At 40.1% G+C, this 23,371-nt stretch overlaps 1 protein-coding gene and 2 long non-coding RNA genes across 3 annotated transcripts; all 3 read left to right on the forward strand.

The window, feature by feature from the left end:
* The first annotated feature begins 337 nt into the window (after window positions 1–337).
* LOC145451550 (uncharacterized) lies at window positions 338–21,937 on the forward strand. The gene is made up of 12 exons (XM_080329762.1): window positions 338–631; window positions 3,981–4,043; window positions 4,829–4,942; window positions 5,297–5,410; window positions 5,719–5,835; window positions 7,341–7,475; window positions 7,547–7,686; window positions 7,958–8,049; window positions 10,114–10,270; window positions 10,346–10,451; window positions 15,136–15,299; window positions 21,663–21,937. The coding sequence occupies exons 1-12, from the start codon at window positions 376–378 to the stop codon at window positions 21,831–21,833; spliced, it is 1,629 nt and encodes a 542-aa protein (XP_080185888.1). The 5' UTR covers window positions 338–375; the 3' UTR covers window positions 21,834–21,937.
* LOC145451552 (uncharacterized) lies at window positions 16,975–18,029 on the forward strand. The gene is made up of 2 exons (XR_013918940.1): window positions 16,975–17,381; window positions 17,443–18,029. It is a non-coding gene; the product is annotated as an uncharacterized LOC145451552 (long non-coding RNA).
* LOC145451553 (uncharacterized) lies at window positions 18,301–21,175 on the forward strand. Its single transcript, XR_013918941.1, has 4 exons — window positions 18,301–18,356; window positions 18,428–18,608; window positions 19,296–19,365; window positions 20,394–21,175. It is a non-coding gene; the product is annotated as an uncharacterized LOC145451553 (long non-coding RNA).
* Window positions 21,938–23,371: the final 1,434 nt, after the last annotated feature.

A 23,371-nucleotide genomic window follows, 5' to 3' on the forward strand; every position in this document is an offset into this window, starting at 1 on the left:
TAGATCAGATGCCAACAGTGTATGGAACTTTACAGACCTAATTATTATCAGACTCAGTGTGAATAATAACAACAAGCAATTGTAAATCGAATTCCCGGAGGGCACCAGTTTTCGGCCAAGTTAACACAAATTTTAAGCACGTTGAAGCCTCTATATCTATACAGTGTAACTATAATGATTGTGCGTTGAGTTACAGTATATACATTATGGGTGTACTACGTACGGACATTGCCAACTATCCGATAAAGTAGTTCATAAATGTAGTCCAAAGAGGGCGTTCAATAACATGTTATATCTGGAACTCTATAATAACAAAACCCCGCATTTTCAACGACAGATTGGCAATATATAGCTAGCTAATATCGCGAGAGACGAATGGACACTTACGTAGCACGTGGTATCGTATTAGTTAGCTTGTTTTTAGTCGCTTTGGGTGATCAGAATGAGGAGCTGCTCTGCAAAGCTCGACCTGGCTGTCACTTGGCGAAATGCGACCCTAGTCAGACTGTGTTCGGGGGATTAAATAAAAACGAATACCCGATCACGTGTGTCACAAGCACAGTTCGACAGGGTGAGGTAACCAGAGCGGAATATGATGAATTAAAGATAGAATTGTTGACTTTGAAAGCAGGTAAGTAATATTTGAATCAGAGGTGGTAAACATAGTCACTGTTGGTAGTCAAGTACAGCTAGCAATTTCTAAGAAGTAAAATCAAAACTATTCTAGGCCTGGTTTTTCCACAAGAGGAAGTATAGTTCAAGGAAATAAAATATACTTAAGTACATCGAAGACTTGGAGTACTTCTATACTGACCACTGGTTTGTCAATATCCAGATAAACTAAACTGTGATCGAACTCATTGGCGCAGCCAGGAGGGGCGAAAGATGTCATGCCCCCCCCTAAAATTGTCAGTCAATTTTCTTACATCAATATAAAATAGAGTAATTTTGGGCAGATAAATTTAACCTGATTTTTTTTGCGCTTAACGCGATTTAAGGCAGCTGTATTTCCTACTGTTATTATAGCAACCCCTCCCGAGTCAAATATTTTCCAATTCCCATAATTTTGTACTCGCAATGGTAAGAGAAGGTCATCTTCCTAGTATCTCGCGAGACAGATGAGATGCTTTAGCTTTGTGCAGAATGCGAGTCGGGGACTATTAGGTACGGGCTCTCTCACTCGAAATGCGGCATCACAAACTGCACTACCAGAATGATTGATGGCGATAAAATCGACACATGATTGCCGAAGCCTTAGATATTGATGTCCAAGTGCCTAAATGACTGGCGCCGAATAGAGTCATGTCCTTGCAATCAGACCTCCGCGATAGGATGTGACGCACACGTAAAAATATTGCCCCGAATTTGAAGTCACATGAGTCTGGCCAAAGAAGTTATTCTTTGTTACGTCTGTTGCATGTGATGTGAGCTATTCCAATATCTTTATAGTAGCGATGATCTTTACCAGAGATCACTAAATAGCAACTTGATTAAAGGAAGCAATTAATAATAACGGAACCAGCCAAGTCATCCTGCTAGAACCTCATGAACAATGTCCCCTCTAAGCTGCGCACGTGCGCAAATGCGCAGTGCTGACACGGTCTCTGGCGCACAGAAAATCCGATGTGATGGCCTTTTTTTCAGTCGTTACGCACTGTTGTCCAAGCGTCTGCGCAGTGAGTTGGTAGGTGTGCGTAGACTCGTCAAAAATTAGAGGGAACATTACTCATGAATAGTCGTAGCCGCGTTTGGCGTGTAATTAGGTGCCGTAAACTTTCGAAGACAACACTTGATGGATGATCATCTGCAATGTATGCAGGTACTAATATTATTGATAAAATTTTCGAGCTTCGCGCGATTGCAATTTATAGCTTTTCACTAGTGTGTCATACCATTGAGGCTTGTTCGTGAATCGATCTTCTAACGCCGGATTGAGTTCGCTTCGGAAGGGTGTATGTGTGCAATCTGTGCATCTTTGAATCGTGTGTATATCGTGGATATTTCCCCTCAACTCTTAAATAATTTGGCCCCTCCCTTTTTTTCTGGCTACGCCCTTGATCGAACAGTATTTAAAGAAAATATAACCTCTCCGTATCGGTTGTTGGTTAATTTAGAAATTTCATCAGTACAAAACACCACGAAATTTCAATAGAATGAAACTATAGAGCAGGCGTTCGCAAACTTTTTATGGTCACGATCCCAAATTTCTATTTCAAAATGTTGCGTGACCCCACTTCTCAATGTGGGGTGCTTGTTACCAAAAACAATGTTCAGCACCTTCGCCCAATCCTACTCACGGCCTATTGTGAAGCGGGCAAATGTGTGCGCTTTAATTGCAATTATGATCTAATCAACCTCCGTCTTCAGATTAAGAATCATTCACTCAAAACTATAGAAACGTATATAGCTCTTTTGGAACGATTTCCATCTATATCCAATCGAAGTAATGTCAAGTACTGCTACTTGTAATACTGCGTCACGCGAAAAATAGATTCGGTCGCGCTGAGCGTGTGTGTAGTGTATATGTGTTATACTGTTAACACGTTGCAATACCGGTCATTTGTAGTCTTCCTGGAAGGAAAAATTACCGTCCTATTGATCTTCATTATGGTCACAACACTTTATTCTTCATAGTGATGGCCAGACACCTACCATAAGTTCAAGTAGAATGTGCTTTAAAATACCGCTTCGGCTGATCTGATATCTTGTTTACCGAGTTCGCATTCCTAAGAGGTGCTTTCTTCTATTTTGAAAAACAAACTAAGCAGGGGTGGCCAACCTTTTCAGTCAAAGGGCCACATTCGTTTGACCAACTATTGCGCGGGCCACTATCCACGCCAAGAGCGAACATTTTTTGAAGTTTATAGGTCAATAATATTGTCATCCGGCTATATTGCGGGCCTGCTGTATATCGCTGGACTCAGTTTGCGAGGACTGGGCTATTCGGTGCCTGGACATATCGATATCGAAGGTTTCGACCAACATGCGTCAATCATTTTGTGCCTAGGTTTCATAGTCGACCGACTTTCTGCGAGCGCAAACGCAAAGTCGCCTATGATGAACGACACTTTGTCTCGTAATCGTGTAGTTAGACTCAATCTGATACATTAGGCGCTCTTATATTTTCACAAAGGGGCAACAATATTACAAGCAAGAAATCGAGTGACAACATGCTGCGCGAGGCGTGTAGAAAATTTTTACTTTTGATCAATCTGTCGCAAATTATTCTGCTTCATTGTAGTGTACGAAGATCTGCCAATATGTGACTGGCTCATGGATCTGCCAATGCGTCAGAACTGATATTTTAGTCATCACATCTCAAGTGTTGCGGCCGGACTAATCAGATTTTTGGTTGGCCTTACAAGTTCGAAATCTGTGCAATGCATTTTTGATAATATTAAAAATTTCGGAAATAACCTCGCGGGCCACTTAAAACCTTCTTGCGGGCCACATGTGGCCCGCGGGCCACGGGTTGGCCGGCTCTGAACTAAAATATTCAGAAATGAGCCGCCAATAGGATCCACTTAATTGGCATTCTTATAATAGTCATTGGTACCTAATTTTCGTCTCCGTGACCCCAGAGAATACGCAAATGACCTCATTGAGGACTCGAACCATAGTTTGGGAACCAGTGCTATAGAGGATAGTATAGAAACGACTTAGATTAGTCTTTAAAATCGGACACTCATCTTGTCCTATAGAACACGAAGATAAGAGGCTTAGGCCTACACATGCACACTTAATCAAAAGTAATACAAGATATCAAAAAGTGGACAAGAGATGAAAATGAGGTGGCGTGTAGCGATAGACAAAGTCGATATGTCAGATCGTGGCCCGATAATCTTGAGCGCTGCCTATAGTATTTACTCAATAGAAACTCCTTGCATTTCGATAGCCGTCGTGAATCGGGATACTGCTCCACAGTTGAGGTCCGACATATATAGAGCGCGATATTAACAAATGGAATTATTTTATTACAGAATTGGATATCACGAAGGCAGATATGGCTGATTTAAGGAGAATAAACTTGGAATTAACAGCAGGTCAGTTTAGAAAGATAATTTTCTAATATTCATAAAAACATGGTTCATCCATATCTATATGAATATCTGTTGGTTGAACATCGTCAACATAGATCATAAAATAGTGCTGAAATATATGTCATCATGGATGTATCACAGATTACTAGACGAACAAGTTGATAAGTATAGGCCTATTTTACTCAGTATTTTATTGTCATAAAATAGAGCACGCATTATATCATGGGATGCAAATGTGTGATTCTAACATTGGTATCTTCTTATTAATCAAATGAATAATTTGACAATTTATACAAAATTCATTCGATAACCTGAAAACGATGTCACGCTCCACGTGAATTTCCATCTCTTTGGTGATGGATATGAGTCGTGGTGATGGATATGAGACGAAAACCACACTCTGTGATTTTCCGTATAGTAGGGTTACCATACGTCCTTCTTTAGGAGGATTTGCCCGCCTCTTTCAAGAAATAGAAAATGTCCCCCGACGACGCCCAAATGCCCTCCTTTTTGGCAATTCATCCTCCTCAATAGCTTTAACAGCCAGGCAGAACTGAAAGACGCCATAAATGACTCGAGGACGAATCACAAAATGCATTCAGAGCCTTTCTTCCGCGGGCCGAGTTAGAAAAATGACCGTTTCCTCGGTAAATTTTAAAATTTCCCGTCTTCTCGTGCGATTTTATATATTTTGCGATTTGCAAAAAGTGTTCCTTTTTACGGATCTCAAGATATGGTAATTTATAGTGCGGAGTCAGAAATACGTGAAACCGAACCACAAATTACAGAAAAGCACCCATGCGAAAGTAAACCATGCAAAAACGGAGGGGTCTGCGTGAGATTTACAAAAGACTACGTTTGTAATTGTAAGCATGGCTATACCGGCAGAAACTGTGAGACGGGTGAGAGATAGTAACACACTTCGTTAGATGCCTCTATAGACCTACGTGTTACACCCATATATCTATATCCCTCTTGAGTATTGTCACGCACACACGCGACATTCAACTTCAGAAAAGTTTGATTCAGTAGCAAGTGATATCAGAAATGTCTTAGCGGCATATATTTTGCCATAGAATGAATGTAATCATCATGAAAACAATCTGTGAAGCCTGTAATAACATGATAATCCGTCAAAGAAGTGAAGCGCCATTGAGTACAATCAAGTCCATGTAATTTTATTCCCTCCGTACCATAGAATAGGTGTATATAATCGATATGCAATAAACTGAATGTTCAATTGTTCATGCATTCAGTCATTCAGCCATGCGACAGCAAACCCTGTCTGAATGGAGGGACGTGTGTGCAATTTTCCGGCCTTTTCGTTTGCAATTGCGATCCCAAATACACAGGAAAAACCTGCGACAGCCGTAAGTAGGCCTACTAATTTTATAGTAAAGTGTATTAGCTGAAACTCTGGTCTTACTGGAGGATGTAGCCAGAATATAAGTGGTACGGGCCGTGGTTACAAATATCAGTCTTTACGATCTTTTTATTCGATAACAATCCTACTGCTGCAGATGGGACGGTATGAAAAATTCAGTAGAGGGACACTTTTTTTACTTTCCTTCGAACAAGGGTCACGGTCATTGATATCTCATGCTCCGTAATTGCGAAATTTTATATATCGCAGCTTCAGATTACATTGGTGCGGAATCTGAAATGTTTCCATTCACAGTTATCCGAGATAGGTGCTCTTCTTTATATTGTCAAAACGGTGGCACGTGCGTGGAGACCAACAGCGGATTGAGATGCGAATGCAAGCCTGGATTTCAAGGTGTTCGTTGTGAAACTGGTAATTGCATTGAAATATGTCGTATTATTATCAGAGGTAGTCAGGTACTCAGTAACGAAGCATCGTCCTAATCAAGTAAGATACACCTACCTGCACTACATACTCGTCCATTTCTACAATAACAGTTTTGACAAAAAACTATTTGCTGTTTACACTAAGTATATTGTAAATTAGAATGTTGTTTTGCGGTTGGTATGTGTGGCTTTTGGGGGTGAAATAGCCGCTCTATCAGAGTAGCTGAATATATCTTTGAACATTGTTGTGTCAGAGTGATCATCGTTCAGTTTGCTTTATCGCAAACTTAGACATCTTGCAATTTTAAAATTAGCCCATTTCTGATTACCTCCTTGATGCCTGCGACCCGTCGACCAAACATCCCCGTCCCGTCTTAAATTGGCCGTATAGCGAAGAATATTTTGGAAATGAGTAGACATTTTCGACATGACATACTTCTACATGAGTGCCCATACTGACTATATTGACCGCCTCTAAATATTACTGGATAGAACTACAATTGTCACGGTTGTTATAATTTCTTAATGGCTCATCACTCGCCACCAAGAATCTTTGGAGCCAATGTGCATATATTTCTTAAGCGATGCGGGGATAGTAACAAGCTTTGTTTTGTTGCTGTTGCTAAGCTCGTTTGTTTAGGGCTATCATACGTCATCCTTTAGGAGTATTTGTCCTCCTTTTTCAAGAAATCGAAAATGTCCACGGAGGACGCCGACATGTCGTCCTTTTTCGTCAATTCACCCTTCTTTAAAGCATCGAGAGCCAGGCAATTGTACACAGAAAACTAAAAAATACCATACATCAGTGCTCTTCAGCCTTTTTCGTCGTGCTACACCATTTTGACGTTTACTCAAAACTGGTACACCCCTGACCACATATTTCGCCAATTACGTAGTAAGGCCTAATCGATAATTTTTTGCACAAGTGGGAGATTTCGCGACGACTGATTTCGCGTCATCGAAAGGGGCGGCTCACACCTTCATCTGTGCGCCTTGGAGTCGACCTTTATCAAAATACATCAGCCCGAGCTTCGTCTACAGAAGGAGTTCTTGTACCATCTAAAAATAGTACATTGAACGCTCTCGTATTCGAAATTTCATGCTGGTGACGTCATATTTTAAGATTGTTGATATACAATGTTCTTTCCAATTCTCTACTAGTTGCTGACGATTAGCCTACCCTTGACGAGTGTCAGCCGAAAATATTCGGGTTCATTTCAATATGAATATACTATTCAATTGTATATTGAAATTCTGTACCTCCGAGAAGCTCTTTAAAAGAATATAATACAAAAAGACATTCGACAAAATGCAGCATGTGACGGAAGGCCATATCGATATGACAGGTCATGGTCCGATAAACTTAAGGTCCGACTAGAGTTAATACTAGATTCAGATTCGAGTGATCGAATCATTGAGCCCAGCCCCAGTTATAATGGGATTCAGATTTTGCGCCGGTAGGAATTTCACCCGGATCATGCTTTCTTTTAGCTATCCAAGGATTTGAATGGTCTACCTGTTCACGTACGTGCGGGCGAGGAACCCGATATCGGAGATGTCGTACAGACGATACAAGAAAGTGCGAACGACGGTATGAAGATTGTAAAGTTCGCGAATGCCCGCCTGGTTGGAATACTGCTTTCTGCATTTGCGAGAATACAGGATCTGAATCTTAACAACCAACATTACCGTTGCAGTTTCATGCGCTACCTACCGATATGGAAGTGCCTCAGAATGTTGCACTGTATCAGGTTCGACAACGTGCGGGATCCCACAAATTCCACAAGACAGATTTTCTGACGGAACAATATCATCAGACGGCCAATGGCCCTGGCAGGTGTCAAAATTTAAACAAATTCACTGTTTCATTTCAATTTCAAATTAAGTCGTGTAACGACTGTAATGGATGTCTTACGAGCATAAGATATATATATCCGCACTGTGTATAGTCCAAGCTAAATTATGTTCCAACTAAGTAATAACTGTGATTACAGACCGTATTAGATAGAACCTAGAAGTCTCTGAACTTATTGCAATTTACTATGCTTGACATTAAGTTCCACCAGAGCTAACTTAACTAACATCGCTACAAACTTTGAAACGTCTAGGTTGCCATGCGGAACAAAAAAGAAGGAACCGTCGTCTGCGGGGGCACATTGGTGAGCTCGAAATGGGTAGTGACAGCGGGTCATTGCGCAGAGTGAGTTGCTAGCAATCCAGCAATGAAGTGACGTCTCCAACATGAAATCGCCGCGATGCTAAAATCCGGGAATGGAAGCGTGCCTAATTGTTATACTCATGTCGTCATAACCATATAATCTCATCGCGACAAACATGAAAGTAGGGATGGTATGAACCTCTGAAAGGTTCTGGTTCATGTGAACGCGAACCTTATTGAAAGGTTCGTGTGAACGCAAAAACGTGAATCTCATGACGTCACGTGACGTTATATTACTAATTCTAACCTACATTTAAGTGAAGTGATATATTAATGTAGGCTACAACACGATTCCTAGCAACGACTCGGGACACATTATGCCACAATTCTGAAGTAGGCCTACATATTGACTTTTTAAACGTCGCCAAACATATCAACTGGAGCAATCGAATGATATAATATTCACATAAAATAAATATCTTCCGTCGCTTAGCCAACAATTTCGACGAAGACTTGCAAGAAAATATAAGCTTACGCCTTAACGGTCTATAGGCCAGACGGAATATTTATTATGCGTCTGAGTATTGTTCCATTGATATTAGGCAGAGTGTAAAGGGGGTTTCTATACTTGCTACCAATATTATCCCATCAGTTTATACAGTAGTACCCAACACCCCAATCACACGGATTTGTTTTTTATGATATAATAAACATAACAAATCAAGGTGATCCCCGTACGCCCGCTAGATTTTTTTACAGTAGACAACGATGTATTCTTTATATGAATTTCTTTGATTGGTTGAATAAGCATCATTCGCTGACTATACATACATGTAGCGTATTTCGCACCTGATATTGTATGATTGCGGGTCAACCTCACAGTAAAGAGCCACTAAATATTTACATACGGAAAACTGGATATTTCGAGAAAACTTTTGTAACAAAGCAAATAAAATTTTTGAGATTGTCAAGGTGTATGCTAGTTTAGTGTTATGCTGCCAGTGCCATGCATAGAGTGACCCGCAGTTGAAATGCAATGAATTTCAACCAAAAATGTTATGATGTCGTGGATAATTGTAATATATGAGAAAGGTTCACAGTGCAGAATCTATCAAGGTTCGTTTGTGAACGTGAACCTCTAAATTTCTGAGGTTCACATAGAAAAACGCGAACTTGAACCTCACGTTCACACCATCCCTAATGAAAAGCCATAAAATGTAGCATTTAATACACATACCAGGAGAAACGAGCGGTGGTAAAAGTAGTGAGCTCTGTCACTCAGGTGGAAGTAGAATTGCTCATTTAAAAGACGCATAGCTACTATTTCAAGTGGAAATAGAAAATGAATGGTTGACATGCTGGTACCCAAGTGCTTAGTTTGAATAAGTAGATTTGGTCGAGGATTCTCAGTTAATAGGAGATAGCTATTTTCGAGATTGCAGGACGTATCTTCACTATACTGACGCACTGCCAATTGACACTGCAAAAGGTTCGAACGGATATTCGTTTACATGGGTTATTTCACACGATTCTTGTGACAGTTTCACTCTAAAAAGTCTACAAACTTATCCCAAGATTACCATACTTGTCAACCTACAAGTTATCAACAGCGAGCAATATTCCCAAGACTGTTCGAGTATACGTTAAAGTATTCAAACAACAAATTTCCTTGAGTTAGTAGTGCGTGTATAGCCAAAACCTACTTAAGTATACTCCGACAAATCAGAAGCAGGATACATCGTTACTGACCACCTCTGGGAAATCTTATTTAGGTACACAACTTCAATCTACAATTGAATGGTATATTCATATTGAAATGGACCCGAATAGTTTCGGCGGAAAATCGTCAGGGGTAATCGCCAGAAACTAAAAGAGAATTGGAAAGAACTTTGTATATCAACAATCGCATCACAAAATATGACGTCATTGATATCCAATGTTCTGTCCAATTCTAGTCTTTTGGCATTTTGTTTCAATCAATAGTAACAGCATATCAATAGTTTCAAGCGCCCTAAGTAATGCCTATACATATTTTAAACAGCATGTCATAGAGTGCTACTGTTGTGTGCTAATATAGCCTACTCTAAACTTTTTTAATCGTTGTAGACATGCGCGCTTTACCCCGACGGAAATAGAAATCGTGGCAGGAACTAACAAACTCGATGTACAGAACCCGTTCTCAAGGGCGCAAATATCAGGAATCGAAAAGATGATTTTGCATCCGACATACAAGTTTCCTGTGGACGACGTTGCCCTGTTGAAGGTAATGCATCGGTCACAAAAAAATCTAATAAAATGACACCGACTATGGGTTAGAGGAAAATATATTGCATTCCAGTTATCGCGACAATTTAAATACACATCTTATGTTCAACCGATCTGTTTTCCGAACGGGGAAGTGGTAACGAACGACGTGATTTGCTATGCAGCCGGTTGGAGAGCAGGTATGTCACAGATTTAGTCAGAAGTCCAGGAATACAAATAAACTCAAGCAAAACGATGGACCACCGTAAAGCGCATATTTTCAATGAAACAATATTTGAAAATTCGAGGAAATAACGAAAGCACAGCAGCACATGAAAATCATGCCTATAACGGAGGGGAAAATCGCACCGTATGAAAAGATTTAACACCGCAAAAATTAGCCAAAGGGACTGATCATCACGTTTGAAAAACTAGGTTTAGTTTATATTCCGAAGATTGGAATCGTAACAAGACTTGCATGAAGATCGCTGCCTGCTTGTCGATCTGCAGTGATGAGGGGGTGGTAAAAGAGTTTTAATGTCCTTCATTTATTGCGTGACAATTCAAGAGATGCTACTTAAATTTGTGTGAGTGACGATCGTGGTTCTGCTGATTTTTAAAAAATTTAAAACTCTTCCTTTGCATAACAATGTATCCATTGTGCCCCTGCCAAATTGTCCCGATGTCTCCCGCCCACTTCTTTAGAACAAAACCACCAGTAAATTTTAAAATCGCAATACTGCCACGAAAATAGCATCTCGCGTGACTAATAACTGATCTGACGAAGTTGTGTATTATTCTCAAGCACAACAAACAAGATATTCCCACCGAAAACAGGATAGAAAGGTAGCGACTAGCGATGTAAATTTACGCAAAGTTGGCAGAAGTAACAAACGCGTCATTATATCAGAAAGACGCCAACCCATACGAAAACGAACAGGATTTCGACTGATATAACACTACTATATCATCGAGGCGATGTATAATTGTATATTCGTTGTGCCAGGTTTTAAAATATTCACGATGTACCATTGTGCCCCACCTTCGCTTACTCGTAATACGTATTCTGGTGGATTATGTTTATAGAGTACTTCCCAGGGCTGCGGAGTCGAAGTCAGAGTTTAGCAATTTTCTCCATAATAGAGTCGGAGACGGAGTTTCAAAATTTATTTAGCACTCCGTGGAGTCGGAGTCGTGAATATTACTGGCTGAAGTCGGGCCTGGAGTTTATGAAAATGCTCCGGACTCCGACTCTGACTCCAACTTATTTAATATCAAAACAAGTGCTTTCAAAGGTCTCTTAAAATTACTCTTAATAAATAAAATAGGATTTGTATGTACCAACAATCACTGTTATTAGTAACGATATTGATGAAATTAGATATAATTTTTCAAATTTTAATTTAGTTGCATAGAAGAAGAACATTGGAAGATGCATCTTCGTGACTAACGCAAAATTGCCGATGCAATCACAAGTTCGTGCAATTTTTGAAAATATGCCATGACATTGTGAATGAGTAAATAAATCGTTCGGTTTTGTAAGTGACAACATCACTTGTAAAATTGATGCAAATATAACCAATCGCTGCTTCCCACTTGATAAAATCAAAAATATTTTAGTAATAAGTAGCTCAGCTATGCTTGGGTCGAACAAATCTTTAAGAAATAGTGCAAGTATAGTCGTACTTCATGAATACTTGACTAAGTGCATGTAGACATACGCTATTTGACTATACTCCCTAAATGGTAACTGAATCTATTGTCGGACAGTGGAATTGTCTGGCCAACCTATTTCCAATGCTGAAAATGCCAAATACCTTGGTGTTTTACTGGATTCGGACATATCTTGGAAGAGTCACGTGCAATCGCTAAAACCTCAATTATCGAAACTATGTGGCCTGTTCCACCGTCTTAGTCACTCCCTGCCGCTTCGGGTTCTGTTGATATGCTTCAACTCACTATTCCAATCAAAGTTACATAAAGAGGTGGTCAGTAACGAAGTACTTCTACTTTTTGGAAGTACTCAAGTAGTTTTCCTCCACTTCTGGCACTTACTCAAGTAGATCTGATTTATCTACTTCTACTTCTACTTCGTAATATTTTGTGATCTACTTACTTACTTGTCGCTATTTTCAGTTTGTCAAGTAGAAGTAGTTTAATCCCCCAATAAGAAAGATAGCCTGGAGAATTTCTGGGCTGTTTTCATGAAGTACCAACATTTAATATTCACATAAATCAAGCAAAACCCAGAAATTTTGTTGCGCTTCGCGCACAGTAGCTATGGAAAAACAAATATGTTTTCACGAAAGTATCAGTGAATATACTTTAGGTACCGGGTTGCTAATAGTTTCGCTCACACCGCATTGTCGCCCATAACAGATATTTCATAACAGTAAATATGGCCCACCATAACGTTTGAAACTACCGTTTCGCAATAGCAATTATACTTATCCTATCGATATCTAGCAGCGCATGACGTGTCCTGCTAAGCTGGAAAATTCTGCTTTCTGAAACGTTACACCTGTTTTAGCAGATCACCTTTGAAGCTTTATGGACAAAAGACATGACACATATTTTCCACTTTTTAGAAGTGGTATTTGTATTTCACTTTGAGTTGTAATTACTTTGAACTCTTTCGTTTGCAGAACATACATGTTGAAGCATAAAAGCAAGTGTAGTAATTAGGGTTGGGCACAATGATTCGAGTACTCGAATCTGAATCGAGTATTAATTTTAATGATTCGGGTCGAGTAGTAAAAGACGATTTCTTCGAGTACTGAAATTATACGCTTCTCGCCACTGAAAGTTAATTTATCATCGATAATTACAGTTTCGGTACTAATTTTCCATGTTGAAGCCTTGAAACCTTAATTGGTCGTATCGTAACATAAGAAACATATAGTACAAAGCTACGAACGTTTCTGTAAATAGCACATTTCCGAAGTCATGATCATCTAAAAACATTGTCACCAAGTGTAATGAAATCGGTATGGTCGAAACGATACCAAAGTAGCCTTAATGTGATGGATAACAGGCATTATCTTCTTTGTGGTGGCATAAAAGGTAGGCTACGTATTTGAACCTTAACATATTACATTCTGGTACAACGTCATAATGAGTGATACTCGATTACTCGACTCGGCTCCAAGCATATTACGTGATACAGAATTGAATCACTCCGGTACTCGATTTTGCCCAGCCCTTGTAGTAATGCCTCTATTTTCCGAAAATAAAGCTACACTAGATATAAATTTTACGATCCACAATATTTGTTGGTAACGTATAGGCCTATTAATCGCGAAAACTATTCAAACCGTATCCGATACAACTTCTCTGTATTGCTCTTCGCCTAAACTTGGGGCCTTATAATATGGGGTGTGGCGCTATGCCATGATATTATCTAAAACGGGGTCTTCTACTAAACAAAGGGCTAGTTTCGCATTTTCATAGCAATACTATAATTTTCATCCCATGATGCGAAAGAATGTTTAATCTGTCCTAAATTGATACCTCCAGGGATGCATCAATACGAATCAAACTCTCTGCTCCTTCCGCATAGCTCAATTTGCAGCTTTTGACACGCCATGCGAACGAAATAAGACTGTTTTCAAAACTACTTACTTACTTGAGTAGATTTAAAGTCAGTCAATTCTACTTCTACTTCAAGTAGTTTTAGGTGGCTTATGGAAGAAGTACTTCTACTCGTACTTGAGTAGATTTTTTCGTCGCTCCTTCTACTTCTACTTGAGTAGCTTTCTTGACTACTTTGACCACCTCTGGTTACAATACGGAATCCTTCGCTGGGGTGCTGCCTGCAAGAATACGATTGATCCACTGAAAACACTACGCCATCGTAGTCTCCGTATCATTGCGAAGGCCTCCAGTGTGCCTGGATGTGCAACTGATAAATCGTTACTCAAAATGATTTGATGTTCTAAACACAGAAGACATGAGGAGGCTGTAAAAATTGTCAATTGTATGTATCAGTTCCATTGTGGTCACTAGAGTTGCATTTAAAATAAAAATCAATTTAAAACAAACATGTTTGAAACAAGGCCTTTGTTTAAAATATGTTTTTTATTGTTTTTTGTTTGTTTGTTTTTTAGCCATGGCGTCACTAATATTCAATTGTGACGTCATAGTAGATTGGCACTCACAAGTGAAAATGTAAGGTAAATATAGCTCCTTTGACGAAATATCTACGTTGAACCGACTATTTTGAGGTTTCCAACCATTCCGTATCGCATAATACGTCAGATCTATAGGGTGGTAGTCGTCCGTAGGCTCATACAATATGTTTTTGGAAGTATTTACACAATGATGGCATAATTATACAACTAAAAAGAAACAATTTTGTTTTTTTAAAGGCCTTTGTCCAAAACACTGTTTAAAATATGTTTTATACAATGTGTTTTAAACAACCATTAGTTTTAAATGAAACCCTAGTGGTCACAGTCCCACAAATGTCAACGACTACTTCACCTCGGAATCAAAAGCGCACAACTATTACACACGAGCGTCCTCGAAGCACGCGACCCTTCGACCAAATCTACTTCTTAAAACCCTTACTCACGTACTCTGGTATTCATTTTTTACACTTGAAGTAGTTCTGACATGTCTTTGAAATTGCTATACTTCCAATCGTAATTTATTATTAATTTAAGGCGTTGCCTTTATTTCTATGCGAGTTGCAAATTGCAACGACGACTACTATGACCACCTGTGTTCTTGAAGGTCCCTTTCAGCTTAGAGAGCATCTGTATGTACAAATCACATCACTAACCCATCGCGAATGGAAAATATATGCCGCACCTATTTAATCTTATCTCCTCGTTAAACTGTGAGCATATACGTACGCCGTACAACCTGCACATCTCTTTGCAGCCTCTGCAACACCGCGTCAGTCGAATGATTTACTTCACGTGGGGCTTCGGACCCTGCCTATCGACGCATGCATCCAAGGCTTCAAAAATACCGGTTTTGCTCCCAGCGTCATGGAAAAAGTGTTGTGCGCCGGAATATTGGCAGGTGGCGAAGATACGTGCATCGTGAGTATCCAATTCCACAAAGTGTTGGACAACTAGAATATTTTCAGCCTTTCCGGATTAGGTTAGAATTAGAACTATAACGGCACGGTTTTGATCAATATTAGATTAGAATTAATAATACCGAATTCGCGTAAACTTTGAAATTGGATTAAATTCAAAATTCAACAGAAATACAGCAAAAAACAAGTTCAATTCAAGGCAAACCACACTGTAAAAATTATTCTTGTAAAAATGCTTGTAACGAGCTTGCAAATGCTCGATGCAAGCTCGAGGCAGCTTGTAACTGCAAAATGCAAGCACATAACAAGCTGTCATAGGACGGTGCTTGTAAATTGTGCGTGTAAATTGTTCATATATTTTGTGCAAGAAGAATTAACAAACGCAGCAGTCCGAACTCACTCAAGACTCGTGACAGACACGATGCCATGCCAGACACGATAACACACCCCGGACATGCCCAGACACGATGTCCGAGTGTCAACACAGTCCGCATACATCCCCCGACATGCCCCAGACATGTCCCAGATATGATGCGCGTTCGACAACGCAGTTCGAACCCACTCCAGACATGCCTCGGACATGATGTCCGAGTGTCAACGCAGTTCGAACGCACCCCAGACATGTCCCAGACATCCTGTTCGAGTGTCAACACAGTTCGAACACACACCTCTGACATGATGTTTGATTGGCAACGCAGTCCGAACCTTTCTCCAGACATGCTTCAGACATGTTGTCCGAGCGTCAATACAGGCCCAACACACCCCAGACATGTCCCAGACATGATGTTCAAGTGTCATAACGCAGCAGGAACACATCCCCAACATGATGTTCGATAGCCAACACCGTCTAAACCTATTCATGCATCAGCTATGATGTCTGAGTGTCAACGAAGTTCGAACACCCCCTCCCCCCCCCCCCCCCCCCCCCCCGACATGCACTGACATGTCCCGGGCATGATGCTCGAGTGTCAACCGCGATCCGAATACACCCTGGCATGATGCGTAATTGACAACGTGTTCCGAACTTATCTCCAGACATGCCTCAGACATGATGTCTGAGTGTCAATACAGGCCGAACACACCCCAGACATGCCCTAAATATGTCCCAGGCACGATGCTCAAGTGTCATCACGCAGTCCGAACACATCCCTAACATGAAGTTCGATAGACAACGCAGTCCGAACTTACTCCAGTCATGCCTCGGACTTGATGTCCGAGTGTTAACACAGTTCGAACACACCCCTGACAAGCCCCTAGATATGATGTGTGAGTTGAAGCGCTGTTCAAACACACCCAGACATCATATCTGGCGATAGGAAAATGCACAAGACACAAAATACGGTGCGATTACAATGTTGTTATTCTTCATTATCATCTTTATGTTCATTGTATTTCAATATGAACTCCCGCATTCTGTTTGTACAAATATATCACTGAGCGTTTCGGTTGAGCGGTTTAGCAAAAAGGCGCGAGAACAAGACGAGGAAGGATTTGGATTTCGATTTGAAAGAATCGCAATTAATGATTTTTATCTGATTCAAGAACAATGGATATCGAATTTAGCTTAACTTTAAGATGAATATAAGTAGACATGGACTTGAAATTTCTCATAACTTTACATTCCAATGTGTTATTTGGATCAAATGCCTACTTTTTTTCTGATTTGGACTTGGATTAGAATCTCGAATTCGGAACAGGATTTGGATTTTACAATATTATAGCTGATCATCTCGGCGCGAATGGCCGATGGCGAACCAACCAGTTTTGCGGCGGTGCACGTTTCTTTCGTGTTGGTAAATAATTGATCAATCTTTGTGATTTGATGTATTTAAGGTTATTGAAATAGTCTCGGTTTCTATGGCTAACGTTCAAGCACAGTTGAAGTTGAAGGTGGCCTATGGTGACCGTTCAAAAGTGTTCAGAGTAAACTCTGTATCAGAAGTGAAAACTGCTGTATTACACAAATTCCCTGACAATGCCAACATTGAGAACTATGACAAAGATTTTGGCTGGGCTGAATTTGATTGTGAAGTTGAACTACGCAGTGGCGAAATGTTGGAATTTAGTGAACAGAAAAATTCAGGTAATTTAATGTTATGGTTATTTATACGCGCTATAAGATTACTGATATTTTTGTCTTGCAGAGACTTCGAAAGTGACAGATCTGCTTGGTGCTGGTGTTCGTAATTGAAATTGCACCAGTAACGTGGATGTATCATTAACTGAAGCGCAGACGAATGGTAAGGTTTTTTTGCCACCGACTGTAGGACGGTGTATAGCAGTGTTTCCAAATATATTCTTACATAATGTGTACGTGACATTCACAAATTCAAATTATAAACAACGCCATAGCTGTCAGTCAGTGTGATTACCAGTGAACTCGGTACTTGGTGAATTCGGCCCCGTGAACTCGGCACTTGTTGAACTCGGCCCTCGGCAAATTTTGTAATAAATTGTATTAACAACTCTTAATATGAATTATTAAACTACTAACATTATCATCGAGTGATTTGTCAATGTTTTACGTAAGGGCATGCGTAGATCACGCAGTCACGGCGTGATTAGATCACAGATTGCGTAAAGTTTGTGGGGCCGAATTCAACAATTGCGGAGTTCTCTGGCAACCGTCAGTGTTCATATTCTTGATTATAGTATAAGTATAGCTTTCTAGTTCCGGCGTTAAAATGTAGGCGTGTTGCACAACGTTATCTTACCGCCGAATACTTTGAGAAGGGAGGGGAGAAGTCAATCAATATTTAGATTTTTCGGAATCAGTGCGACAGTTGCATTCGATTATTATATACTATTTTAAATTTATCTCCCCCGCCCAGTAGCCTTGTTTGTAGCTAGCGCTTCCTTTGTGATCCAGAATTCTGTCTCATAAGTGACATTGTAATTGCAGGAGATACGTACAGTGGTCTGCGAAATCCAGAACGACGCGTTGATGCTTCATCAATAATGATTGATCTGGAGCCCTCTACATCTATAACTGATGTACGACAGTACGAGCAGCCCTCGATGCAAGTAACCAGGAAGTTCTGGTCTTCTTGCTAACGAAGTATGAAATTACTATTGTTGTGGCACATCGGTTGGGAACCACTGATTCATATCATCAATATAAAATTTCAGGTCGGAGAATCTTCGAACAATGACGAAAGTGGGGCTGAACATAAGTCTTTCATATTATCGGAATCAAGTTCATCTAGCCCAGCCAAGGAAGCGCTGATGAAAGCAATGAAAGCCACTTTCAAAAGGCGTCGGTTTGACAGAAGCCTGCAACATGCAAATCGGGCAAGAAGCGATATCATAGGTTAGATTTCTGCTTGACGATAACTGATAAGGTTTCAGCTATTGGAGGGAATGAAGCTGATTAACAATGGTCTAGATCAGGGGTTCTCAGCCCTTTCTTGGCCGTGGCCCATTTTCCAGTTTGAAAATGTGCTGTGGCCCACCTGTTATCTAGAGTCATGATCCTGATCAATGCGTGGTAATTGACAGCGCCGATATGCCTATTCCTCTAAAATATGCGCATTTTTCTATCTCTGATGATATAGACTTCCCGGGACATGAAATCGCGCCAGGCGCAACAAAATTTTTCAAGTTGAGTAAATATCCTCCAACAAACAACATTCGAGCTCCACAAAATGGGGGTTTGGGTGTGGTAGTTACGGCCCTGGTAAATCATAGGCTAAAACTCCTCAGTATATTATTTTCGTCCGCTGCTCCATTTGCGTCTCGAAACACAATGATCAGATCCCAGCATCTGCTGTGTGATTGGGACTTTTGTTCCATTATTGTGGGTAATAATATAATCATTCTGGGCAAGCGTCGAACAATTCATTGGTGAACGGGGTACTACAGATAAGTGGAGAAAGATTATCAATATACAAGCTGTACAATGTAAATTGTATGTCTTGTACCAAAACAACTGAAGTTGCGATGTCAGAATATTCAATCCAATGATACCATCCATTCATAAGAATTTATGTACTTTCAGATTCTGCATATAATTGGAAGGTCGGTATACCTGCAACGAATCCTATGGCAAATTCTTGGTTATAAACCAGGTTCGTACCAAGTACATATCGACACAGCATTACTATAAAGTTAACCTTCTTTACTGCGCTGATAATAGGCTTACAGCTAGATATGTCAGTATAAGTCAGGGGCGGCCAACCCGCGGCCCGCGATAAGATTTTGTGTTGCCTGCGAGGTAATTCTCGAAATTAGTTGTAACATCAGGTAAAATTGCAAGGCCAACCAAAATTTCATTAGTCTGACCGCGAAATTTGATAATGACTCAAATGATCAGTTCCGATGCATTGGCATAGTTAAGGTACAGCCACATTTATCGCAGATCTTCATATATGGCCTTGAAGTAGAATAAATCGCAGCAGATTTATTTGACTTGAAGTTTTTCTCGGCACTTTGCATGATTTATTGTCACTCGATTTCTTGCATTTAGTATTGGAGCCCTCCTGAAAATTATAAATACTCGTAATTTGCAGAATCGTGTCGTTCAACATGCGACATGTGCTTGCAGCTAGATCGTCGGCGATGAAACTTCGCACAAAATGATAGAGGCATGTTCACCGAAACCTTCGATATTGCTATGTCTAAACGCTGAATTATCCTGTCCTTGCCAAATGAGCCTAGTGGTATACAAAGGCAACCCCAATATATGCAAGTAACATATTTATTGATCGAATTCATTCGTTATCTTTGAAAAAGTTTCACGCCTAGCGCAGCCAGGACATGAATGCACAGTTGCACTTTGCACACATAGTTTTCATGACATAATTGTATCAAAATTAAAGCGTAGTAATGTAAGTATTGTTTTCAACGTTACCTAATTCGGTACGCTCCTATCGGACGACTAAAAAAAGGTCATCAACATTCAAGTGGCCCGCGTAATTGTTCCTAAATCTCGTGTGTCCCTTTGGCCGAAAAGGTTTGCCACCTCTGGTATAATTGCTGTCATAGCCATCATTTTGACCTAATACATCAGCCATTATTACTCTGGTAGTATTATAGGCTATATAATTTCACACTCTCCTTGCCTTTCAGTATACAGTTATGTGCCCTCTTTTTTCAGGATAATTCAGAACCAACCCAATCATACATCTTGACACTCAAGAGACCAAGTGGACGGTGCACTTCGACGGGCTAGTGATAAATGACGTGGTAGATTTCTCATATGCTTTAGCTTTGTGTCACTGCATTGGGTATTCAATATCCAGTTCGCGCGCGGTATGAATATTACTCTACATTTCTTGTCCATCCGCATTGCAAGAATGAAAGGGCTGCGTATGCAGTCTGCAGTCGCTTCAATGGGTGATAAAAATTGATTGCAGTTTTGAAATTCATTTGATCATTGATATACAAATTGGTAAGTTATGAAGTAGTTTTGCTTTTTGCGGTGCTAAAGTAGATTTTGCCTTAAGTGAATATGTTTTCAGCATACTTCATTACTTGACAGTTTTGATGCTGCAAAGTATAAGTAGTCATGAAATAGGTTTGTACTGGACCAAATAATTTACTTTCAAAACTACATGAGTTCTTGTCAAACAATTCATCTTCAGCATGTTGTCTTCAAGCTGCACTATTGTGGAATAAATTTAGTTGTAACGCTCATGAGCTTGCCTTTACACATTTTTAATATTATTGCTTCTTGCCTGAATATTCGAGTTAGCGTGCTGGGTCTGTTGCAGGCCAAGTCATGCAAATACTGTTTTTACACAATTGCTTTTTCTAGTGCTGCTGTTTATTGTCCATCTGTGCTTGAGCCTGTATATTGCCTGCTGATCTGCTGCGGTTAATTGGCTGTAAATAAATGAGTTTTTTGCTATGCATTTGCGAACAATCATGGCCACCGAATACATTGGGTATTTCTGGTTATAGGTACTGCCAGTCCAGGTGCAAGATTTAGGTATAATGAGAGAGAGAAAAAGAGAGAGTTACAAGCTATGGGCTTGTATTGAGTTAACAAGAATTAGCTTGTAAGCTTGTAATGAGTTACAAGAAAAAGCCTGTAAGCTTGTACTCGAGTCTAGCATGTTTTTTCTTGTTTATTAACAAGAATAATTTTTACAGTGCAGATGCCATTGCCATAAACCCGAGAATGGCAAATCTTTGTACAACGAGAGTTGCTCGTTTCGCACTCTACATTTCTCTTGTGGCATTTCCTGGAAAACCATAGATTAGATTAGAATTAAAATGAGACCATAGTAACATTTCACATATTAGATTGCCAGCATTTCGCTGTTTTATTAGTCAACTAAGATGAGCTAGTTGTCTAAGTCTAATCCCACATTTTAGTTAAACGCACCTTTGTCAACGCCCATACACTGATACCGCAATTCAGGGAAGCGGCGGAAGTCCGCTTATGTGTCAACGGAAGAATTCTTGTCAATGGTATTTCGCTGCCATCGAAGCCTTCGGCCCGCGGCAATGCGACATCGGATACATTCCCACTGGCTTCATGGACGTTGTCAAATACGAACAATGGATAAAGGAGCAGATGAATAAAAATTAGGTCGTAAATTTGCTGCAATGGGTTTGAATACGTCCTGAAATTAAAAATGCATTGCACTCTAAAAATGATGTGGTCTCAAATTGAAGAACAAGACGAAAAAAAAATTGGCCGCAGCCGTTTTCTTCAGAACACCGCCCTAATGGAGCTGCAATTTATTGAAATTTCCACAAGAACTTCAGGCTCCAGCAGTCACGCAGAGATCGAACTTTTAGGACATAAATAGATCATGTCTAACAATGTTTTGTACATAAAACTGGTCGTTCTAACATTTTCGCTCTCCTATCGCTACCGTACGTTGGGAAGTATGGAGCAGCATGCTATCTATAGTGAGACGCCGTTACATTCCCTCTGGTCCGCAACCCAGAGCCTGCAAAAATACGATGGCCTGCACTTCAGTGAAGAACAGAAAACATCAACTTACTAGGGATAAAAGTATCGGATATAATGAACAGCAGCGCCGTGCAGCGTCGGCCGATCGTCAGGTAAACGGCGGCATGCACCGAGCGGCGGTTTGTTTGTTTGTTTGTGGTATATTCATGGTGTTTGTCGACTACTATGGTCATTTACACCAGGCCAATTTTCTTCATTTCTATACCATAGATGCCGGCTTGTAGCACGGCCCACTTCTAGGCAAGACACTGTTTACATGGATGAGATGGTGAGGAGGAGCCTAGATAAACCTCCAACACTTAGAAGTGGGCGGTGCTACAAGCGGCAGCTACACAATAAAAATGAAAAAAATTGGCCTGGTGTAAATGACCATATAGTTGTTGTTGTTGTTGTTGTTGTTGTTGTTGTTGTTGTTGTTGTACGTGGTGGCCTATTCATGGTGTTTTTCGACTGGCTAAAAAAAGGTCAGAACCTTCCTTCAGACTCAATGAATGGCACTCGTCAACTTCCGCCTATCAAGACAATAACATGTACAATATAACTTTTACCATATTTTCAGCACCCGAAAGAGGACAATCTTTGGTAGCAAGTAAAACAAAAGTAGAATTTTTACGTTTTAGTTTGGTGGTGTGTTACATTTCCTCGGTAGTTGCAGACAAAGTTACAAAATCAAAGCAAAATTTACATGAACATGAATACTTTGCGGCTCCCTTAACTTTTGCCAGTAGGGAATGATGATTTTACCAAAATCGTGAAATTGCTAAACGGAATATCACTGAAATTATATACAACCGTGAATATGCTCGGAACTAGTGCAACCAACAGGGCCGTAACTTCCGGATCCAAAGCCCCTAATTAAGGGGTCGAACTCGAGGAGGCCCGAAATTATTTCGTAAATAAACAAGAATTGCAGAGTATTTTTTGGTAGAAATATTGAACTTGATAGTTTTTTTTTCGAAACTCGCGCGATTTAATGTCGCTACCTGTCTTTATTTTACCATGTTGTCCCCGCAAAAATAAAATTTAATTTAATTTAAACAATTAGGCATTTCAGCGCTCGCCATTCTCCTTTGACTATATCGCAGCCGAAATATCACGAAAACACAATATGCAACAGAATATTAAATAACAACTCCCCCAATAGATGT

This window comes from Botryllus schlosseri, chromosome 12 (genome assembly GCF_051294905.1).
Source record: "Botryllus schlosseri isolate E-star chromosome 12, Bs_hap1, whole genome shotgun sequence".
Taxonomy (NCBI): domain Eukaryota; kingdom Metazoa; phylum Chordata; class Ascidiacea; order Stolidobranchia; family Styelidae; genus Botryllus; species Botryllus schlosseri.

What these genes read in the sequence shown, in the direction of transcription:
- LOC145451550 (XM_080329762.1), top strand. Translation starts at nt 376, where the DNA reads ATGGACACTTACGTAGCACGTGGTATCGTATTAGTTAGCTTGTTTTTA. An exon ending in CGGCAGAAACTGTGAGACGG is followed by an intron (nt 4,943 to 5,296) that starts GTGAGAGATAGT and finishes TCATGCATTCAG; the next exon opens with TCATTCAGCCATGCGACAGC. An exon ending in AGTTCGCGAATGCCCGCCTG is followed by an intron (nt 7,476 to 7,546) that starts GTTGGAATACTG and finishes TTACCGTTGCAG; the next exon opens with TTTCATGCGCTACCTACCGA.